General features: G+C 60.6%; 2 protein-coding genes across 2 annotated transcripts in view; both read right to left on the reverse strand.

Moving 5' to 3' along the window:
• Positions 1-14,591, reverse strand: part of CHAT (choline O-acetyltransferase) — a 39,973-nt gene extending 25,382 nt beyond the window's left edge. Inside the window, exons 1-6 of the mRNA XM_062214584.1 lie at positions 14,526-14,591; positions 11,121-11,312; positions 10,571-10,689; positions 9,191-9,244; positions 5,390-5,570; positions 3,406-3,583 (exon numbers count right to left, since the gene is read on the reverse strand). Of these exons, the coding sequence (XP_062070568.1) occupies positions 3,406-3,583; positions 5,390-5,570; positions 9,191-9,244; positions 10,571-10,689; positions 11,121-11,312; positions 14,526-14,591 (790 nt within the window). The remainder of the gene's footprint in view (positions 1-3,405; positions 3,584-5,389; positions 5,571-9,190; positions 9,245-10,570; positions 10,690-11,120; positions 11,313-14,525) is intronic.
• Positions 14,592-19,293: 4,702 nt separating this feature from the next.
• Positions 19,294-20,892, reverse strand: SLC18A3 (solute carrier family 18 member A3). The gene has a single exon (XM_062215183.1). The coding sequence runs from the start codon at positions 20,890-20,892 to the stop codon at positions 19,294-19,296; it is 1,599 nt and encodes a 532-aa protein (XP_062071167.1).
• Between the last annotated feature and the right edge of the window lie 772 nt (positions 20,893-21,664).

Genomic DNA, 21,664 nt, shown 5'->3' on the forward strand with positions numbered 1-21,664 from the left:
ACATTTGAAATGAGCAACCTGGAGGAGCAGTGGGTTTAGCCGCCCCGTGCAACACCAGCATCCCATGTCAGAGCACCAGTTCAAGTCTCGGCTGCTGTGTTTCCCATTCAGCTCCCTGCTAATGCACCTGGGAAAGCAGCAGAAGATGGCCCAGGTGCTTGGACCCCTGCCATCTCTGTGGGAAACCTGGATGCAATCCCTGGCCATCTGGGGAGTGAACCCAAGATGATCTTTCCTCTCTCTCTCTCTGCCTTTCAAACACATTTTTTTAAAGTCACCTACATTTGCTGGTTCCACTCATTAGCCACGTCATCAACAGTTTCTATCTCCTGTAGCTCCGGCCTGACCCTTGCCAAGCTCGCCGTCTCCTCCCTGTTCCGTGGCCCCGCAAGCTCGCGGCAGTGTTGCACGTGGCCGGCTGCTCCCTACCTCCTTCCAGGATCCTGGTGGCATCTCCTGGTCCCTCCCCGAGCTGCTCTGCTCCGTGCCTTTGCTCTCTTCCCGCCTCCCCCTCCCCACCGGACCTCTGCGGGCCCCTCCTCTTCTGCATCTCCATGATCTCATCCAGGCCTGGGCCTTTTAATATCATTTAGGTGCTGATGGTTCTCCAATTTATATCTCTGCTCTGACCTCCCCTTCAAGCGCCAGACGCATTCATCTAACCTGACGTCTGCATTCAGATGACTCAAGATGAGATTTCTCCATCCCGCACCCACCCTGTCCATCTCGGCAAGCGGCACCACCCTCCGCTCCCCGGCTTGCACTTAAAGCAACCCAGGCCTCTCTCTGCCTCACCCTTCTTTTCTTTCTGGCTGCTTTTGCTTTGAGATCTATCACCCATGCCACAACTGCTTCCTAAACGGTCGCCCTATTTCTCCTCCGTGGACAGGGGCTGCTCCGGCAAGGGATGGGTTCTCGCCGGGCGGGCAGGCGACACACTGAGCGCTAATGGGATTAATCCGATTGCCCAGGGGCAGGTGCGTGTCTTCCCTCCTTTGTGTGGTGCATCGCTCAGAAACAGCGCTGCCATTCAGAAAGCCAGATCAAGCGCCATGAACAAATTAATTCCGATTAGCACAGCCCAAGCACTTAGGCCCCAGGGCGATCCCGGTCAGTGCTGGAGGGAGTCGCTTGGCCCTGGCCTGCTAATAAAGTGGAAACCGAGCTGGAAGCAAAGGTGATTATTTTGACGCCTGTCTCTTTCCCTGCAGGGCCAGATTTCACCACGGTCTCCAGAGAGAATGAACTCACTTTCTAATAGCGAGTTATTAATGCCCCACCACGGCGGTCAGGTCCGCCAGAGCGGTCGGCTCTCCCCACTCCCTGTGGCTCCACGGTCTTCTGCTTAGGACCAAGTGTCCAGCAGGTGCCTAATAATTGGAGGACAGGATAAGTCAGCAAGTGGGAAGTAAGTCTGGGACGAGGCATTGCCAGTACTTCGTTCTTTTATTGAAATGTACGTGGTCTCCCACTGCGGACAGCATGGTAGATTCAGAGCTACACCAAGGCAGAGTCCTTTGGGACGTTGCAGATGGGCGGAGGGAGGGAGAGCATCAGCACTCACCCAAGAGATGAGTCTGCGGGCAGGAGGGAGGACAGGGGCTCCCAGATGCCCAAGGCTGAGACAGCTGGGCTGAGTTCTGCTCGGGGCAAGGAGCCAGCAGCTCCCTCTAGAGACAGGATCTCCAGGAAGGGCTAGACATGTCCCTGATGACGTGCCAGCTTTGCCCACACTCAGTCCACCTGCCTGGACACCACCCTCCCGCCTTCCAACTCGGCCCCCTCACTCACTCATGGCACTGGGCTTGGCCCTATTCCCACTTCTTCCTCCAACAAAGCCTTTCAAAGTCCCAGGTAGAAGACTGGTGCTGTGGCACTGTGAGCTAAGCTGCTGCCTGCGGTGCAGGCATCCCACATGGGCACCGGTTCATGTCCCGGCTGCTCCACTTCTGATCCAGCTCCCTGCTGATGCTCCTGGGAAAGCAGGAAAAGATGGTCCCTACATCCACAGATGTTCCTGGCTCCTGGGTTCAGCTTGGCCTCGCCCATGGAAGCTGTTGTGGCCATTTGAGGGAGTGAACCATCAGATGGAAGCTCGCTCACTCGTGCTCTCTCTCTCTGCCTTTCCAATGAAAAAAATCAATAAGCTTTAAAAATTTCTATCAATTTTTTAAAATCCCAATGAAGGGTTCTCTCCCCTCTCTGAACTCCCAAAGCACTTATTTGGCACCTGCTGTCTCTGCGGCCTTCTATGGGTAAACATTATGGTGTATTTGAAGCCTGCCTCCCCTGCCCCATTTCCTCTCTTCCCATTTCTGTGTCCCAGGGCTACCCCATCTCCTCTGATTCTCCCAGCCCCCAGGGACTGGTCAGGTCCTCAGCTACAGACAGGCAGGGAGTCAGAGGGGAACGCCGGACCCACTGACACGCAGACAGGTGAGAGGGAGACGCCTAGAAGCTCTGCCTCTCATCCCAGGATGTCCAAGATGAGCAAGAATTGAAAGGACTTGCTTCACCTAGGAGCCAGTGTTGTGCCCAGGGGGTTAAGCTGCCTCCCCTGTCGCCGGCATCCTATAGTGAGCACTGGTTCGAGTCCCGTCTGCTCCGTTTCTGATCTGGCTCCCTGATAATGCATCTGGGAAAGCAATGAGTGATGGTCCAAGTGCTTAGGCCCCCTCCACCCATGTGGGAGACTCAGATGGAGTGCCTGGCTTCTGGTTTCAGCTTGACCCAGTTCCTGGCTGATGCAGCCATTTGGGGGGTGAACCAGTGGATGGAAGATTCTCTCTCTCTTCCCCTTTGTCACTTTGCCTTTCAGTAAAATAAATCTTAACAAAAAGAAGGAAGGTGGGAAGGAAGGGAGGAAGGGGGGGAGGGAGGGAGGAAGGAAGGAAGGGAGGAAGGAAGGATGAGAGGGAGGGAGGGAGGGAGAAAGAAAGACTCCATCCAACTCCTGGGACTAGAGTTGGCCTTGTGTCCAAGAATATTCCTGGCTTTCCAGTGGGAATGCTCAGAGATGTATCCAAGACCAGGGTCACCTTGACAATGAAAAGGCCCAGAGCCAAGAGATGAGGTGAGGGAGACGGCCAGCCACCCTCCCACAGACGGGCTCCAGCCCAACCCGTCTAGCCACTCTCCAATGCCTGAGATCTCCAACGGTTTTCCCAGACGCCCCCCAAACCCCTTCCTGTCCTCACCATCCAGCGCTAGCAAGGCTCACCCAGAAAGCCAGGATATCGGCAGATGAGACGCGAGGGGCCCGTGGAAGAGACCATCAGCCTGGGCTCCCTGTGCTATGGCCAATGGGGATGAAGCCATGGCGCCCGACCCCGGAGGCGATGGTGGTGGTGGGAGGCGGAGCCCGAGGACAGGAGATGTGGGGCGCCAGGCACCGCCGCTGCTGACCTTTCACGAGAGCCGTCCTGGCCTCGGCCCACTCGCTCCTCCCGTCTGTCGTCAGCAGGCCGATGGGGGGCAGGCGGCGGTCCTCGCTGGCAGCCATTCTGACTATCTTTCTCAGCTGAGTGAACAGGTCCCCCTCACTGAGACGGCGGAAGTTAACGACGACATCCAAGACAAAGAACTGTGGGAGAAACAGGAGGGGCATGTCACCCAGGCCCAAGTCGTCGCCAGCCAGGCACCGGGTGGGCTTGGGAAGGGGACGCTATTCCAGGGCTGGGAGAGGGGGCGTGGGGTGCTAAATCATTCCCATTGGGGGCACCAACCCAGTGCTGACCGCTGACTGGGCTTCACGTGACTCACAGCTGTGAGGACCGAGCGAAACGCCAGCCAAAGGAAAATTTGTGTGGGTCCTGCAATACCCAAAGCCGTTACGTTTGTAGGGGAACTGGGTATAAATTGGCACAGCCACCATCGGAAGAGCAGCATTCATTGAAACGTCCTTGTGCATGCCTGTGACTCAGCAATGGCCCTTATACATGCAGACCGCAGCCCAAGGCACGTGCACCAGGGGACATAGGTGGGGCTGTGTGTGGCAGCCTTGTTCGCAATGGCAAAATGGTGGGAGGAGCCTCACTGTTCTCCAGAAAGGGCATGGCTGAGTCATAGGTAGTGAGTGTCCTTGTACGGTGGACGGTGGACACACCCAGCGTTCAAAGTAAGGAACCAGGAGCCGGTGCCGTGGCGTAGCGGGTAAAGCCGCCACCTGCAGTGCCAGCATCCCATATGGGCGCCGGTTCGAGTCCCGGTTGCTCCACTTCCCATCCGGCTCTCTGCTATGGCCTGGGAAAGCAGGAGAAGATGGCCCAAGTGCTTGGGCCCCTGCACCCGTGTGGGAGACTCGGAAGAAGCTCCTGGCTCCTGGCTTCAGATGAGCTCAGCTCTGGCCATTGTGGCCAATTGGGGAGTGAACCAGCGGATGGCAGACCTCTCTCTCTCTTGCTCTCGCTCTCTGACTCTACTTTCTCTGTATAACTCTGACTTTCAAATAAATAAATAAATCTTAAAAAAAAAAAAAGAAAGAAAGAAAGAGTCTATGCAGAGACCCAGGTCCAGACTCCTTTTGAGCTGATTGACAGGAACATCTTGGCTCGCGCCCTGGGCAGTGACCCAATAGCCTGGCCCAGGGCAGGAGCTCTCAGAGTATTTCTTGGAGGGCAGACTTCTACACAGCGGGGGGTGGGGGGTTGGGAAGTGCTGGGTTTGGCTTTTGAATGAAGGAGGGCTGGGAACCCTTCACACCTGGGAACAACCTTTCTGTGACGTCTGCTTGTATAGACAAGAGTTTGGGACACTGGGAGGGAGACAGGAGCCCTTCTTCTCATCAGCTTGTCGGGGGCCTGTGCTGGCTCTGGGGAACCCGGTCTGAAGCCCTGAGCTACAGGGCACAAAGTGGGGGCCTTGGGGCTCCGGTCAGCCCTGGGAGTCCTTTCCACCCTCGGGCAGACCGCTTCGCTCATTGGAACCTCACTTCCCCATCTGGCAGATGGAGGGGCTGAGGGCCCCTGGCAGGGTCAGTTGAGTGTGGTCTGGCACATGGGAGGGCTCACGCGTCCGTCTGTAACTCTGTCCATCTGTCTGTGCAGGGCCCCTAGGGAGGCCACAGCCAGGGTGAGTGTATAGAAGCAAGTGGCAGGGCAGCTGGAGGGCCTGAGGCCAGGCTCCCGGGGCGTGCAGGGAGTTCTTCAACCTGCCTGGGGCCCGGGACACCACCGTCTACCTGGTGATTCTCCTCATTCCGAAAGCCCACGCGTGGAGGAAGATGGCACTGACTGGGAGTAGAGACCCCATGTTGGGGCCACGGTGCCCCCAGCTCCCCGTGTGACTCAGGGGCGTGGGCTTGAGCTCCCTGGGAGAAGCAGGGATGGAAGGACACATCCGCTCGCTCCCAGAGCCCGAGAGGTGGCAGTGGTGACAAGGCACGGCTTACCTGGTTGCAGCAGGCCACAATGACGTGCTCTGGCTCGGGCATGATGCTGCTCTTCTGGGCCACCAGTGTGTCCCGGGCATGTCCGGGGAGCCGGTAGGAAGAGAAGAGCCCATAGTATTGTTTCATGCAGAGGGGCTGTCCAGACAGCTGGCCCTTGGCGCAGTCCGTGGGGATGGAGTGGCTGGAGGTCGGGTGGGGGGATGGGGAGGAGGAAGGCAGGTGGTCAGGTGGAGAGGGACTTGGAACTGGTTCTGCTGGAACTTGGTTAGGTAAACTGAGGCACACACCCAGGGCTGCAGGATGGTGTCAGTTGCGGAACTCAGTTCTCCACCTTCTGAAGATCGATCCATTTCCGGGGCCCGTGGGAGAGCCCCAGGCTTGCGTCACACCTCTGTCAATCCTCATCATTCCAGTCTCTCGCACGGCATTGCAGACCTCACCATTTGGCCCTGGGTGCCTTTGCTTATGTGGCCTCTGCTTGGCCCACGTGCATCCTGTCCTTGCATTCAGCGTTTAGAAAACTCCTTCCCCTCTTTCAAAAGCTGCTCCTTTATCCTGTCTCCCGGAAGCCCCTTCCTGAGTTCAAGGCAGCAATGTCTCTCCTATGTGATGTCACCATGCCTGTGTCTGTTCTTCTTCCCTCCCTTCCATCCACCCATCCATCCACCTTCCACTCATCTATCCATCTACCCATCCCCCACCATCCACCCACCCATCCATCCATCCACCTACCACCCATCCATCCATCCACCTACCACCCATCCACCCACCACCCACCACCCATCCATCCACTTCCACTCATCTATCCATCTACCCATCCCCCACCATCTACCCACCCATCCATCCATCCACCCAACACCCATCCATCCATCCACCTACCACCCATCCACCCACCACCCACCACCCATCCATCCACCTTCCACTCATCTATCCATCTACCCATCCCCCACCATCTACCCGCCCATCCATCCATCCACCCACCACCCATCCATCCATCCACCTACCACCCATCCACCCACCACCCATCCATCCACCTTCCACTCATCTATCCATCTACCCATCCCCCACCATCTACCCGCCCATCCATCCATCCACCCACCACCCATCCATCCATCCACCTACCACCCATCCACCCACCACCCACCACCCATCCATCCACCTTCCACTCATCTATCCATCTACCCATCCCCCACCATCTATCTGCCCATCCATCCATCCACCCACCACCCATCCATCCATCCACCTACCACCCATCCACCCACCATCCATCCATCCATCCTTCTACCCACTGTCCATCCATCCATCCATCCATCCTTTCAGCCAACAAAGACTCTCTGAGCACCTCTCCACGTCACATACCCTTCTGGGACCTGAGACATAGCAGCAAACAAGACATGCATTGTCTGCTCTCCTGGTGTGCACGTCCTGGGATGTGTGGGTGGGGAGTAGCCGAAGAGATGGGAGAATTCCGGGCACTGAGACAAAGTGAGTGGCAGGGCCAGAAGGTGGCAGCTGGAGCAGGGTCACTGAAGCCCAGTAGCACAAGCTGAGCCCTAAGGGGGGTGGGGGTAGGGGTGGCGTTGTCTTAAAGAGCAGGTGTCACACTGAGCTGTCGTGACTGGCACATGACAGTGAGTGCCAGAATCCAGATACACCTATGTGATGGGAGGTGTATAGTTGTTGAATCCAATAACGAAACTTACAGTCTCAGGTTTCTGTTTTTGTACCATGTGTCCAGTAATTCAAGTTTTGTTGTGTTTTACAAACAAATTACAAAATTGGGGGAAAAATAAAACACCTTCTGCAGAGATAGGTTCCTTCTGCAGAGATAGTTTGAGAAGCACCGGCCGAGTGTGCAGCTGCGTGAGGGGCTATGGGGCAGGCAGGCAGGGACAGACTCAGAGGGCTGCCCGCGCAGGTGGGCTTTGCTGTACTTTCTGCTTTGGTAATGACCAAGGAAGGAAGCTGCATCTGAGACAGGAGGGGGAAGGGAGGCTCGTGGTGTGTTCTCCAGGGAGGGCAACCACCCCCGGGGGCTCTGGGAAGCAGACTAGGGGTGGGGGAGAAAGAGGAACCATAGATGACTTCTGGGTCCCTGGGTGAGGCAGCTGGGCTGTATGGCAGGTGCACCTACAGAGGTGCGAGATGGGTCAGGGCAAGTGGAGTTCAGAATTCTCTGGGGCTCTTATGCAATGGCCAGGGGACCCCCAGTGGGGCTGTCTGGGGGTTCGGTAATCGTGTGTCTGAATTGCCCAGTGGTCTGCGGATGGAGCCTTGTTTCTCCAATCTTCCTAGCATTAAGGCATTGTAGAGTGAATCAATGAATGAGTGAATGAATGAATGGCCCAAAACTGGGACTGGCAAAGGTCCCCGGCATGTGACCTTTACAGTCATCGGCATGGGCCGAGGCGTCCGTGGGAGCGCACACACACACACGTGAGAGTCTGGGGTGTGGACTGCTGTGACGGATGGGCACAGATGAATGGTTCCTTCCCTCCTGCACCCTTCCTCCTAGCTCTTCCAAGGCAGGGACTGGGCTGGGCCTGGGGGCACGCGTTCTGTGTCTGAGAGGGTGTGGTCCAGACAGCTTTTGGCCAGCTCATAGGCATCTGAATTCAGAGTTAAGTCTCCTGACCCCAGGGCCCAAGCCCTGAGGCATTCGGCCGTCAGGTCTGGGGGCCCTGCCTCCTCCTCTTGAGGGGTTGCAGGTCTGAGCCTGAGCCCCAAGGCTGGGTGGACAGAGTGAAGTTTGTCCCCTGTGCCTTCTTTGCTCTGCCACCTCCTGGCTGTGTGACCATGGGCAATGTGCTTAACCTCTCTGATCTTCAACTTCCTGATCTGTTCAAAGGACATTGCTTTGGGCCTCTTTCACTCCAGCATCTTGGATCTTCTATTCTCTGGGCTTTCCAGATCCTCTGGTTCCCCCTGATGCTCATGGGTAGGTACCCTGGGGCTTGGCCAGCAGGGGCATTTTCCTGCTAAATTCAACTCTATCCCGCTGTGTGTGTGCAGCTCCCTCCACCTGTCAGGGCACCTCCTGTCCACTGAGCTTGGAGGGACAGAGACAGAGCTGCGAGCGAGAACACTGACCCCACCACCTCTCATCCCAGCAACACTTCTCCACCTTTCCTTGTGCTTTCTAAATTCCTGACCAAGGAATTCACTCCACCTGTGAACTCAGGAGGTATGGAGGGAGACAGATGTTTTAAAAAGATCGAGGGAAGGGGCTGGCGCTGTGGCATAATAGGCTAAGCCTCTGCCTGAGGCGCCGGCATCCTATATGGGTGCTGGTTTGAGTCCCAGCTGCTCCACTTCTGATCCAGCTCTCTGCTGTGGCCTGGGAAAGCAATAGACGATGGCCCAAGTGCTTGGGCCCCTGCACCTGCATGGGAGACCCGGATGAAGCTCCTGGCTCCTGGCTTCAGATCGGCGCAGCTCTGACCATTGCAGCCATCTGGAGAGTGAACCAGCAGATGGAAGACCTCTCTCTCTCTCTATCTCTCCCTGTCTCTGTAACTCTGCCTCTCAAATCAATCAATAAATCTTTTAAAAAAATCAAGGGAGGCCAGTGCTCTTACCAGGAAAAGGAACCCTTACTGGTCAGGCCAGCTTGACTGAGGGTCATCCTGATACTGGGATAGAGGGGACAGGGACTCTGTGACAGGAGCCAAGAACACGGAGCTCGGAAAAGACAAGAGCCCTCCAGAGCCCTCCCCAGCGTGGCAGGGAGAGAGACGCGTTGGCCGACTGTGCCAGCACAGAGCGCTCACTACCTGTCCCAGGCGGGGCCCACAGTCCTACCTGTCCAGCAGGGCCTTGTAGCTGAGCACTCCAGAGATGAGGCTGGCTGCAAACCTGCAGAGAAGTGAGGCTGAGCCCTTCCTCCCACGCCCGGCTCCCTGCCTCCCTCCCTCCCTCCTGCTCTCCCTCCTTCCTACTTCCTCCTCCCTACCTCCCCTCTCCCCCGACCCCAACTTCAACCACCACCAAGTGCCAAGTCCCAGGAGTGCACCAATCCCTTGGGGTGCCTGCTGCCCCTTCCCCCAAGGCTGTCAGCCCCATCACAAGCCTGCAGTAAAGATCGTCCTCTGGTGAGAACCAAGGGATGACACAGACAAACTTGGAACCACCTGGAAGGGGCGGAGTGGGGAGTGGGAAGACAGGGAAAGCCACAGAGCAGCAGCAAAGGGCTGGATGGGACCTGCTCCCTGGGAAGGCCAGTCCTGGGGCTGGCCCTGGCTGGGGGCCCTGGAGCTCAAGGAAACCCAGTCTCCTGGGAGCTGTCCATCATTGGGTTCCCCAGGTGGAAACGCAAGAGAAAGCAAGTGCCGGCAGGCAGCGAGGGGGGCAGGCAGCAGAGAGGCGTGCCGCGGGGACGGCGTCAGCTTAACCGCCCGTGGATGATGAGGCCTGGCTTAATTGCACGGGAGAGAAAATGCCCCCTCCAACAAGCCTGCAGGACTGCTTACGGAAGTCACTGTCGGTCCACGCGCCTCCTGCTGCCCAGGGGAGGCGTGGCTGCAGGGCACGGGGAGGGGGGAAGGCGGCCAGGCGTCTGGCCAGCAGCTCAGCGAGCCAATCTTGGGGACACTGAGGGTGGTCATGGGGGCGGCGGGGGGAGGGTCTTCCTAGCCTGGGTGAGCTCTGCCCTGAGGCAGGGTTGGGGGTGCTGGGGCTTTTCCCTTTAGAGCCTGGGGAGCCTACCCTCCTCCCTCCCATCTGTCCCCCAGAGCTGCCCCATCCGTCTTGAGCCCAGAGACCGTGAGAGTCCCTGGCAGAGGAGACCCCCCCCCTTACCAGCGCTGCCCGCTGCGGCCATCACCATCGCCATCAGTGGCTCAGAGGCCCTTCCAGCGGCTCAGTGAGCTCTGAAATTGCAGCAGATGGCAGAAGCTCTGCTGGCGGCCGCGGCTGCCGGGGAGGGACCATTTGCACCCCCTCTGGAGGCTCCGTGTAGAGCCAGGCTCTGGGGGGCAGCAGACACTGCTCAGACAGCCCCGGGGAGGTGTGTCCCAGCCACCAGGGCCATCTCCCGGGGCTTCGGCCAGTTCAAGACCACCAGGGGGGACCTCCACGAGTGGCCATCCCACCACCCCAGAGGAAGCACCACCTGCTCTTCCTGGTGCTGGATCCAGCCTCCTGCGAGGGCGGGTCCCTGAGCGGTGAGCACTGTGGCCTCACCTGAGCTGGTCATTGGTGTCGCGGAAGTGCTGCTGAGCAAAGATCACAGCGGGGCTGGAGTTGACGGGCAGGGCCAGGCGGTTATTGAGGTACATGTCGTTGAGCCAGTACTCAGACACCTGCGGGGAAGGCGGCGAGGGGCACCTTTATCCGTGCATCCAGACAGGTGCACATCGCCTGGGGAGACCACGCTCCCATCCTGGCCACCGCAGGGGACAAGCGGGCACGTCCCTGGATCACCTATTCATTTATGAATTCATTCTCCCAACATACACAGTGAGTTCAGGTACGTGCTAGGTCCCTGTGCTCCCAAGCCCACCCCTGCCCACCCCTGCCCTGCACTCTCACCCCTGCTCTTCCACACCAGTCTTGCCTGTTTGGCCTCTGCCTGTCACCTCTCTCTGCTTCCCTGACTTCATCCCTGTCCCTCGCTGCCCCCTCTTTGTCACCTAGCAGCCCCTCACCCGGATCCTGCCATCTGTCTCTGCGTCTGCCTCCCGCCCCTCTCCTGTGGGTCCCTGTGGCCCCGCCCCCCAGCAGTAGCCCGTACCCAGTTGTCTGTCTCCCGTTGCCGCTCCAGGAGTCTCTGCTGCAGGGTCTCGCCCAGGCCTCCAGGGGCCCCAAAACGCTGCACGATGGCCCGGCTCTTGCGGAACTGCTCCTCGGGCACCAGGTGTCGCATGCACTGCAGGTAGGTGGCCAGGGTCTGCTGCAGGGGGGGCACCGGCAGCTTGGGCAGCCCCTAGAAGAGAGGGGTCCCTGGGCACTCTCTGTGTGTCTGCCAGTCTGTGTCTCCTTCCATTCATCCTTGGGGCCTGTTTCTAAGGCCCAACAGAACTGTGCATGTAGGGAGCTCTCGCTTGCTGTCTCTGCACCCCCACCCCCCGGGGAGACACCAACCCGGAGAAGAGTCCTTGCTGTTGGACAGACCCGGGTTTATATCCTGACCCTGCTGCCTAGCAGCTGCGTGATCTCGGGCAAGACACCCGCCCTCTGTGCCTCAGTCCCCCGCCCCCACCGGTAACGTGGAGGTGAGAACCCCGTAGGAGCAGGGAGACATGGCGGCTATGAAGGTGCTTGTTAGAAACCGTGCAGGCGGGGTCTGAGATGGAGCAGTCCAGCCACTGATACTGTCGGCTGCTGGCCCGTCTCCATCTAGGCATTGTTCCTAGCTGGGAATCTACAGGCTAATTGACCTTAAAGGGACCGCTCTCACAGGGAGAGCTGGAGGGGGGAAAAAGAAGTGGGCTGGGGGCCATGGCTCAGTGCTGCCGGAGTGACCAGAATCCTACAGCTCGCTTCCTGGGAACAGTGCTCTCGCCCCAAGCTCCCCGTGAAGGCCTTCCAACCCGGCAAAGGATTTTGTTCCTTGTGGGGCCAGGCGAGGGGTGGAAGTCCTCTCCCCTTGTCTTCTCCAAGCCTACAAATAACAACCCCCATCTAGAGAGACAAGGAGAGAGTTAACCGGGGGGAACAGGGCCTCAAACAGACACAGCATACAATCCTACGACGCGGGAAGAAATATTTGCAAACCGCTCATCTGACAAAGGATTAATATCCAGAAACTCAACACAAAAAGCCAAACCGTCCACTTAAGAAATGAGCAACAGACAGTTCTCGAAAGAAGAAATACAAATGGCCACCAAGTGCATGGGGAAAAAAAAAAAAAAAAAAGAAACTCAAGATCATTAGCCATCAGGGAAATGCAAATCCAAGCCAGCATGAGTGATTAGCTCACCCCAGTTTGAATGGCTACCAAGAGAAACCCAGAAAATAACAAGTGCGGTGAGAAGGTGGAGCAAAGGAAACTCTTAGACACTGTTGGTGGGAATGCAAATCAGCCCAGCCATATGGAGGTTCCTCAAAAAGCTACAAGTGGATCTACCGTCTCCCCTAGCCAGCCCACTTTTCCAGGAGGCATCCAAAGGAAATAAAAATCAACACATCAAAGAGACACCCCCACTGCCACTCTCACCACAGCACTAGTGAGACCCATGGATACATGGGTCAGGAAAACGTGGCGTGTATGTCCTGTAGAATATTATGCAGCCTGGAAAAAGGACGAAACCCTGATGTTTGCAGCAAAAGGGGTAGAACTGCCAAGTTATTAAATAGAATAAGCCAGACAAGTCTGACATGTTCTCTCTCCTGTGTGGGAATTTTAAAATAAAAAGCCAAGCTGAGCTTAGAATAGTGATTGTTGGAGATTGGGAAGGATGCAGGGGAAGGTGGATGAAGGCTGTGCACAGGCACCAGAGCACAGTCACGTAGGAGGAGCACAGTGGGCGACACTAACTCACAGAACACACTATGGATTCCGTATGAAGAGCCGGAGGCCACACCCCAAGGCTGATGAGATGGAAAGGCTGGTTCCCCAATCGGATCCATCTTTGCTGTACGCACTATGCTGCACCCCATAAAAACGTACGAGACTTCCATGTTGGCCAAAACAGCACACGTGACATTGTGACTGTCCTGACCCTTCAGAGGAAACCCGCCATCTCCAGGATCCTGACACACGGCCAGGGGCTGGGCAGAACCTCCCGCCCCACTGTCTACCTAGGTGGGCACAGCACTTCCCAGCTTAGCGGCCATGTCCACCTAGGGCCTCAGGTAGGTCTTTGACCTTGTGACTTAGGCAGGGTGAGGGTTTCTGTTCCCATTCTGGGTCAGAACATGGAGACAGCAGTGCAAAGCCACACACAAACCAGATGGCACATCCAGGGGCTGCAATCCTCTTTCTCCACACCTATTTTTCTTCCTCTTCCTCTGCGGCCACTCCCTCTCCCCGGCTCCCTCTCTTAGCTGCTGACCGCAGGCAAGGAGGGTTTTAAAAATACTCTCATTAATGTTGTTGGTGGCTGGTGGGCTACCTTGCTCCGGGGGCTTCTTCTCTGAGGCATTCAGGGGCTCCTCCCTGCCCTGGGGGGCTCTGGAGTGAGGGGTCCTGTTGACAGCACCCCCCTCTACTCTGCTCCTGCCCCGCGCCCCAGGCAGAAGCAGATGGCGTGAGTGCGAGCTGATGGGCGGATGACAGTCCTCGCCTGTCTGGTCCTGTCCCTGGACTTCCCTGCTCTGGCAGAGGGTGGGGTGTCAGTGCCAGCTACAGGCTGCTCCTGCCCTGGGGCACGATGCCAGCACAGGTCTGGGCAGCACCCCAGGTTTTGCCCAGCCCTCTCGCTGTGAGCCAGGCCCAGCCCCGCCACGGTCACTTTCCGTCCCCCTTCTCCTGGGGCCTGGGGTCTATGTGATGGGATCGGGAGGGTCTGGGTTGGAGTCAGAGATGATGGAGAGACAGAGACAGAGCTGTACAACATGCCACAGTAGAGAACATGCCACGAACATGCCACAAACATGCCACGAGCCACAGCTAACAGCAGAGGCACGGGTCAGCTGCAAACATTGGGGCGGTATAGGAAGCAACCTCATGGGGTGGTAGAAGCCAGAAAGTTCTGATGGGGACCACAAAGCAAGGCTGGGAAGCGGGGCTGGGGGAGAGAGACCAACAGGTGCAGCAACCAGCACTCAGAAGTGTGAAGTGTGGTTCTGTCGCTCCACGGCTAGACAGGTGGGTGGGCAGATACCGTCCAGGGAGGATGGCCTTGTCTCGGGCTGGTGGAGCAGATGGAGCCCAGAGCTCCAGGGCTGAGCTGGGGCTACAATGCAGCAAGGCTTGGAAAAGGGAATTCAGCCTCCCCCTAAGGCACCCCCAGTGGGCTCAAAGCCACTGGCAGTGAACGTGGGGGTGGCAGGAGGCTTTTCTAGGGGGAAAGGTAGCACCAGGTGCAGATCCAGGGCTCCCCTTGGGATTAGGAAGCGTGACTGTCACTTCCCCTGCATGTCCTGAGGCCACTCCCAGACCCTCTGTATCCAGGCCTCCTCTGGACTGTTCTAGAAGCAATGCATGTGAGTAGGGAGAGTGGGGTCAAGAAGGAGAACTCCAAGCATCACTCACAGGCTCCTCCTCGCCGCTGGCGGTTTCTGCAGCCATTGACTGGGAGGCTTTTTCCAGGATAGGCATCTTGATGATTTCTGGGCTGCAGAAGCCGAGGGGAGACCTGGGAAATGAGAAGTGAGGGCGTCAATGCTTACAGCCACGTGGGCCTGCCGGGAACCTGTCCCTCCCACAGTCTGACCCCCTGTCCCCAGCCCCAGGAGGAGGCCAGAGCCTGCCAGTAGCATACAGAGGCCCCGTGACAAGCCTGGCTCCAATCCAAACACCCTCCCCCCACCTACTCCAGGCCTGTCCCCCTGAACCCAGCACTCTCTCTGAGCCCCCAAATGGGAGAGGATTCTGCAGTGAGCCTGCAGCTGGGACCTGCTCTCACAAGGCTGGGGGCTCCCCGGGCAGCACTGGAGGGAGAGGCAGGGCTGGGCTTGCCCTCTTCAGCTCCATGGGGGGCCTAGAGCACTCACTTTGTTCTTGCCTGGGAAATAACTGGTATGCACTTGGCCATGCTTCATCTGCGGGGCCTGGCCTGGTGCAGGGTAGATGCTGGCTAGCGGAAGAGGAGGAACACATGGGTGCATGGGTGACCCCAAGGCCCCCAAGGCTCTGTGCTCCTGCAGATGCTCTGGGGAGGACCCCAGGACCTGTTAGATGTCTGGTGCCATGAGATTGCACAGGTAGCTGATGCAGGACGCCAGGGGGACAGGTGAATTTGGAAGGTGCAGTAGAGGGAGGCAGGCCAAGAAGAGTGAGACCACTTGTTCTTTTGTCTGTTATTATTTGAGAGAGAGAGAGAGGAGAGAGAGGAGACAGAGCGAGAGAGAGAGAGAAGAAGAAGACTTCCATGTGCTGGTTCCTTCCCCAAATGCCCACAATGGATGGTACCAGGCCAGGCTGAAACTGGGACACAGGAACTCGCTCAATCCAGGTCTCCCACATGGGTGGCAAGAACCCAACTACTTGAGCCACGCAGGTGCCCATTAGCAGGAAGCTGGACTCAAGAGAAGAGTAGGGACTTGAACCCAGATACTCTGAGATGACACGCAGGTGTCCCAACTGGTATCTGAACTGCTAGGCCAAACGCCCACTGCCGAAGGCCAGTTCTTAAGGCGGTGGGGAGCACACTGAGACCACCCCCCGCCAAGCCGGAGCCTGCAGAGGCACACACTCACGACTTCCACCAACCCACCCTCCATTCTCCCCCAAGAACCTAAAGCTCGTGTTTAGCCAATTCCATCACCCACATCAGTCCTGCTGGGAAGCAAGCACAGGTCCAGATGTGGGCACCTGGCACAGCAGACTCGGGAGATGGAATCCCCTCCCCGCCAAAGAAGGAGGGACCAGGCAGGCCAAGGATGGAGTAGCCCGAGGCTGTCTGTGGCTCTGGGCCCTTGCAGGCAGGGGCAAGAGAGCTGCCCGCTGAGAGGCTGTTTCTAATACAGTACGACTTGCGTAGAGTAGAAGCCGGGCTCTGTCACCCTTGATGCAGGTTGCTGGTCCTGTGTATCATATCCAGATTACTCAATCCTGCAGCCAGAGAGAAGGACGCAGTGGCATCTCTCTGCCTAGCGGGCTGGCCTCTCCCATTTTCCCCACTGTGGACCATTCAGACATTTTGCCTGGGGAACTTAAATATACCACTGGGTGCCAACTGCTCTTGTCTGCCCGACCTCCATGTGTGGGTCTTCCCACAGGTGTGCTGCGCCCCCACCTCGGGGACCATAAGTACTTAAAACTCTCAAACTCACACTGTAGCTGTGCCACTGAAGCACCCCCTCCCCTCCAAAGGACCCACGCAGGTGCACCTGCTGAGGGTTCGCTTCTATTCGGACCTGTGCCGGATGGATGCTGGCGGGTAGCTACTAGACAAGTCGATAATGAAACTCAGTTGCATCCAAAACAGTGGTCCCAGGCAGGCTAGCTTAGCAGGCATGGGGCTGCCTAGGACTGGAAAAAAAAAAAAAAAACAAACCTGTAGGGCCCAGGTGAGGGTCCCTCGGGGTGAGTGAGGAGTGGAGTCCGTCTGAGAGGGCACCAGAGCAAGGTCATGTGGTAAATGGTTCTGTAGACCTTGTTGCCAATGCCTCTTCTTGCTGCCCGTGCGTCTCGCCCCTCCCCCAGGAAGTCACTAGTCAGGCATCAGGGATCCAGGGCCGTGGAGGGGAGCCTCGGACCCCAGCAAGATGCCTTCCTGGTGGTCCAAGCCTGCCAGCTCCTTTTCCTTCTTGGCTCTTGTCTATGTGTCTCCCGAGCTCTCATTCACGCAGCCGCCAGTCTGGCCTTTTAGGGCTGCCCGGAGGGGTCTCTGCTCTGCCCTCAAGCGCCCAGCCCAGCCTGGCACAGCGTCACCTGCGGGCTTCGCGCGGAGGCCGGCTCAGACTTGCTACCTGTCGCGGCTCCCCGCCACTCCCTCCCTCCGTTCCCCAGAGGGTCTGCAGCCACCGCGAGGTGGGCGCGCTCTGGCACCTCAGGGGGAGCCTCGGACCCTCTGCCTGGGACCAGCAAGCGCACGCACGCAGACCTCGGCACTCAGCAGATGCGTGCCTGGGGTGTGGTAAGCACAGGCGCGTGGCGCCCCGGGTGATCCAATCTCTCCAAATCCAAGCACCCAGGCAGCGGAATCCCGCAGCCTCCTGGCTGTCCCCCGACGGCCGCCGCCGCCCAAAACTCAGAGGACCCGGCTACTGCCAGGGCCTCTGGATCCCGGTCCCGGTCCCCGGACAGCACCTCTGTCCGCAGCTTTCCGCTCCGGAGGATCTGCTCCCCGGCCATGCTCCGCCTGTCCGCCCAGCCCTTCTCACCTGCTCTCCCGGGTTCCGCTGCCTCGGTCGCCGCCGCCGCACAGCACCAAGTAGGACTGGGGGCGTGGGTGTGAACCCGAGAGGATGGGAGGGGGTCGGGAGCGCGCGTCGGCAGCGCAGGGTGGGGGCCGCCGGCTGGGTCCCCGTTGGAGCCTCCGACGTAGCCGGGTCCCCGCGGCCGCCCGACTGGCTGTCTGCGAACTCGCCTCGCCTCTCCCTCTTCCTCCTGTCCCTCCTCCCTCCCCAGCCCCTCCCTGTCTCCTTTCGTCTAGGTCCTCGGTTCCCCCCTTCCCCCGGCCCCCTCCTCCACCTCTCGGTCCCGGAACCTGTCCGGAGGACTCGCGTCCCGGCAGCAGAATCCAGGCCGGAGAAGGGCGCGGGGAACATGGCTCCGCCCCTGTCGTCGCCCCCTGCCCAGCCTGACCCTCCCCCGCGCTCCCCCAACCCCATCACCTCCCGCCCGCGGCTGCTTATGAAGCAACCCTGGGGAAGATTGGGTGAGAGGCGATCTCTGCTCCCCGCCGACTAGGCCAGAGTCAAGCCCTACCAGACCCTCCTTAAAAATAGTATTAATAATAATAATAAAAAACCTGTTTGCCAATTACTGCAGGGCCTACCTTTCTGCTGGCGCTGGGGGGTGGGAGGTGGAGATGAGTGGAGCTGACTTGGGCAGACGCAGGGGTGCTTGGAGACCTGACTTAGGGGCAGATAAAAGTACCGCCTCCCAGATAGAACCCCCTCCACACACACACACACACACACACACGAATGAGCACCCACGAGGAGAGGCCTCACACAGACACACATACATGGGGAATGCAGGCCCCCACGGGCGACCCAGACCCAGCCGCCTCTCCACGAGATCCCGGACTTGGCGGGGGGTGTCCCCCGAACGCCGGCCTGGGAGCCCGGGACTCCAGGCCCTGAAACTTCTGAGACCCCCGCCCCCATCCCCCGCGCGCGCCCCGCGGGGCGCGGCTGCCTCCATTCGGGATGGGCCGGGGGTTGGCAGCAGCTCACACACTCAAGGCCCGGACCCGCTGCAGCGGAACGCAGCCGCGGCCACCTGCGCCCCACGCCTCCTGGTGGGTAGCGCCCAGCTCTCCAAGGAACACACACGGATGGATGCGGTTCCACGGATCAGGCCTGCAAAGACGCGGCCCGTTTATCTTCCTCTTGCCGGAACGGCTCGTTGCTCATTCCTTCCTCGAAGCCTGGCCCGGCCGGGATACGGGTGGGAAGGGGAGCCCAGCCCGCAGGCTCCTCGGAGCCCTGCGGCCGGCGCTGGGCGTACCCTCAAAGGGCGGGGCCGGGCGCTCGAGGCCGGTGCCGGTTCTCCGCTCCCCCGGGCCACACCTCCGGGCGCTGCTCTGGGCCTGCCCGGAGAGGCCGTCTCGGGCTGTACTGAGCGTGCGCTCTAGGGCGCCGGCGAACGGGAGCCCTTGGTGGGTTTGCTTCCTTTGTGTGCCCTTTTCCAGGTAGCAAAGGAGCCACAGGCTTCCCACGTGCCCGCCGGGCTGGAGAGGGACCCAGCTGAGCCTCCCCCTCTGCCCGGGGCCCTGCGCCCAGCCGCCCACCCCACCAGTAAAGAGACTCGGCCTCCTCGGACAGATACGGTTTATTAATTCGGCCCGGAGGCGCCGCGGTGCAGCGGGCCGTGTTTGGCACTGGGAGGAACGTTGGGGAAGAAGGGACAGGCGCGCCTTAGTCTACACAAGGGAGCCCCGAGGTGGAGGCCTGTCGGTCTCCTCCTCCCGGCCAGGAGCGCAGCCGCTTAGCCTAGCCCCGGTGCTCCTCGCCCACGGGAGCAGATTCTGGCAGGGGGAGTTGAGGCTGGGGGGGAGGGGGCTGGGGTTCTCGCTGGAGGAGGCGGGCCCTGAGCTTGAGCTGGCCAGTGCGCTCACAGAGCAGGCCCCTTGCCCGGAGGGGCAGCGGAGGGTGGGGGGCGGTGGCCTGGTGCCCGAGCCCAGCGGCTAGCTGCGGGTGTAGTAGTAGTCGTAGTCGTCCTCGCCCGCGTCCAGAGGGTCAGGCGGGGAGCAGAGCTCGCCCTCCTGGCTGGGCGCCGGGCGCTCCCGCAGACGCACCGCGTCGTACAGGCCCTGCGGTGGCTCGTCCAGCAGCACGTCGCGCTCGGAGCGGGAGCGCGTGAGGAGGCCCACGTTGCGAAGCAGCAGCAGGACCGGCGCGTAGAGCAGATTGGCCAGGCCCATGCCCAGGCTGAGCTGCTCGAAGCCCAGCGAGTGCACGATGTGGCCGGCCACGATGGGCCCGAGCGCGTAGGCCACGGAATAGGAGATGTCGGCGATGGCATAGACGCTGCCGTAGACGGAGACGTGGCGCACGTCCACGAGGAAGGCGAGCGTGGGCAGCAGCGCCGTGTCCACCAGCGCGATGCCGAAGCAGAGGCCGCAGAGCGAGACGACGAGCGGCGCGAAGGAGAGGCAGGCGGGCACGACGCAGGAGCTGGCGCCGATCACCGCCAGCCCGAGCGCGCCGTACAGCCACTGCAGGTGCGGGTAGCGCGCCGCCAGGCGCACGGTGAGGTAGACGCCCAGCACGTGCGGCACGAAGGCCGGCAGCCAGACCATGCCCATCTCCCACTCGGACGCTGCCATCGTGTGCTTCATCCACGTGGCGATGGTGGGCTCGAGGAAGGCCAGGGGGATGTTGCAGGTGGTGAGCGCGCCGGCCACCACTGCGATGTAGGGGTCCAGCATAAGGCGGTGGATGGGCGTGCCCACCGGCAGGTTGGCGCGCGCGCGAGCGGCCGCCGAGAAGGGCCTGGCCACGGCCAGCAGCAGCAGTGCGTCGAGCAGCGACACGGCGGCCAGCACCAGGAAGGGCACCCGCTTCCCGGCGAACTCGTAGAGGATACCGCCGAAGGGCGGCGCCACCAGGCTGCCAAAGCTGATGAAGGCCAGCGCCACGCCCAGCGCGCGGCTGCGCTCGGGTTCCTCGGGGTACTTGTCGGCGATCATGGCGATCCCCGACGTGTCGGCGAAGGCGGAGCCCAGGCCCTGCAGGCTGCGCGCCGCGAACAGCGTGGCGTAGTCCTCGGCGAAGGCGAACATGGCCGTGGAGGCGAACATAACGCCCAGGCCGATGAGCAGCGGTACGTCGTAGCTCATGCGGTCGATGAAGGGCCCGCTCAGCGGGTTCACCAGCAGCTGCAGGATGGCCTTGGAGGCGAACAGCACCCCGATCTTCACGTCTTCGCTGTCGGCCGGGTAGCGCGGCCGCAGGATCGGCACGGCGGGCGGCGCGGCCGTCGGGGTCGCCGAGGCGTTGGCTGCCGCGGCGCTGGCGTTGGCCGGGGTGGGCGGCGGCGGTGTGGGCTCCCACGCCTCGGGGGTCGCCGTGGGGCTGTCGCTGCCGCCGCGCATGGAGGCGATGTAGTCCGGCACAATGGGCACGATGACCATGTACAGCATGTTGTCCAACAAGAGCGCCACGCACACGATGACCAGCACCAGACGCCGCTGCCGCCGCGGCTCCTGCAGCGCGGCGCCCACAGCCTGGGACAGCTTGGAGGCTGCAGCCCGGGCCTGGCCCGCCGGCGCCGCGGGTTCCATGCCCCTGGACCCCCGATGCTCTTCCTCGGGAAGTCTCCACAGGCTCCGGGCGCCGACGTCCCGCAGTGCAGAAACTGCAAGGTGCGGGACTTCGGGGGGCGCGATCCTCGCCACGCAGCTCACACCCACCCCTCTACACACACACACACAACCCCACCCCGCGCCTGTGCCTCAGGTGGCTGCGGGACTCATGGCCCCGTGCCCCGGGAAAGACAAGGACTCCGTCGCGCGAGGAGGCGCCGCCGCTGCGCTGGAGCCGATCCGGGACCCGCCGCCGCCGCCGGGCTCAGGAGCGGCGGGAGAGGCGGGCGCACTGAGAGGCTGAGGCCGGAGACTGGACGCGCCGCGCCCGGGGCGCACCCGGAGCAGCCCCCGCCGCGCTGAGAGGCAGCCCGCGCGGGCCGAGGGGCATGGCTGCTGCCGCCTGCCCCAGCCCCAACGCCGCCGCCGCCGCCGCCGCCGCCGCGCTCCCCTCCCCGCGCGTCGGCTCCTCTTTTTCCCCCTTCCACTCGGGGCTGTGACGCGGCGAGTCCCGGCCCCCGAGTGGTGCCCCGGCCACTTGCGTCGCGCATGCTAATGCGACGTCGGCTGGGCGGGGGCCGGGGGCGGGGCGCGGCCGGGCAGGGGTCCGCTCCTCCGGTGCTCTAGGGCCGCGAGCCCCAAGACAGGGTCTGGTTCCGGGCGGCTACGGGACGAGCCCCGGAGGGTGGGCGCGCCGCGCTTGGAGCCGGCCCTCGCCTCCCCTCTGCCTGCCCGGGACGGGGTCCCCGGG

The sequence above is a fragment of the Lepus europaeus genome, chromosome 17, assembly GCF_033115175.1.
Source record: "Lepus europaeus isolate LE1 chromosome 17, mLepTim1.pri, whole genome shotgun sequence".
Lineage (NCBI taxonomy): Eukaryota > Metazoa > Chordata > Mammalia > Lagomorpha > Leporidae > Lepus > Lepus europaeus.

Coding starts and splice junctions, on each gene's coding strand:
- SLC18A3 (XM_062215183.1), bottom strand. CDS start 20,892: ATGGAACCCGCGGCGCCGGCGGGCCAGGCCCGGGCTGCAGCCTCCAAG.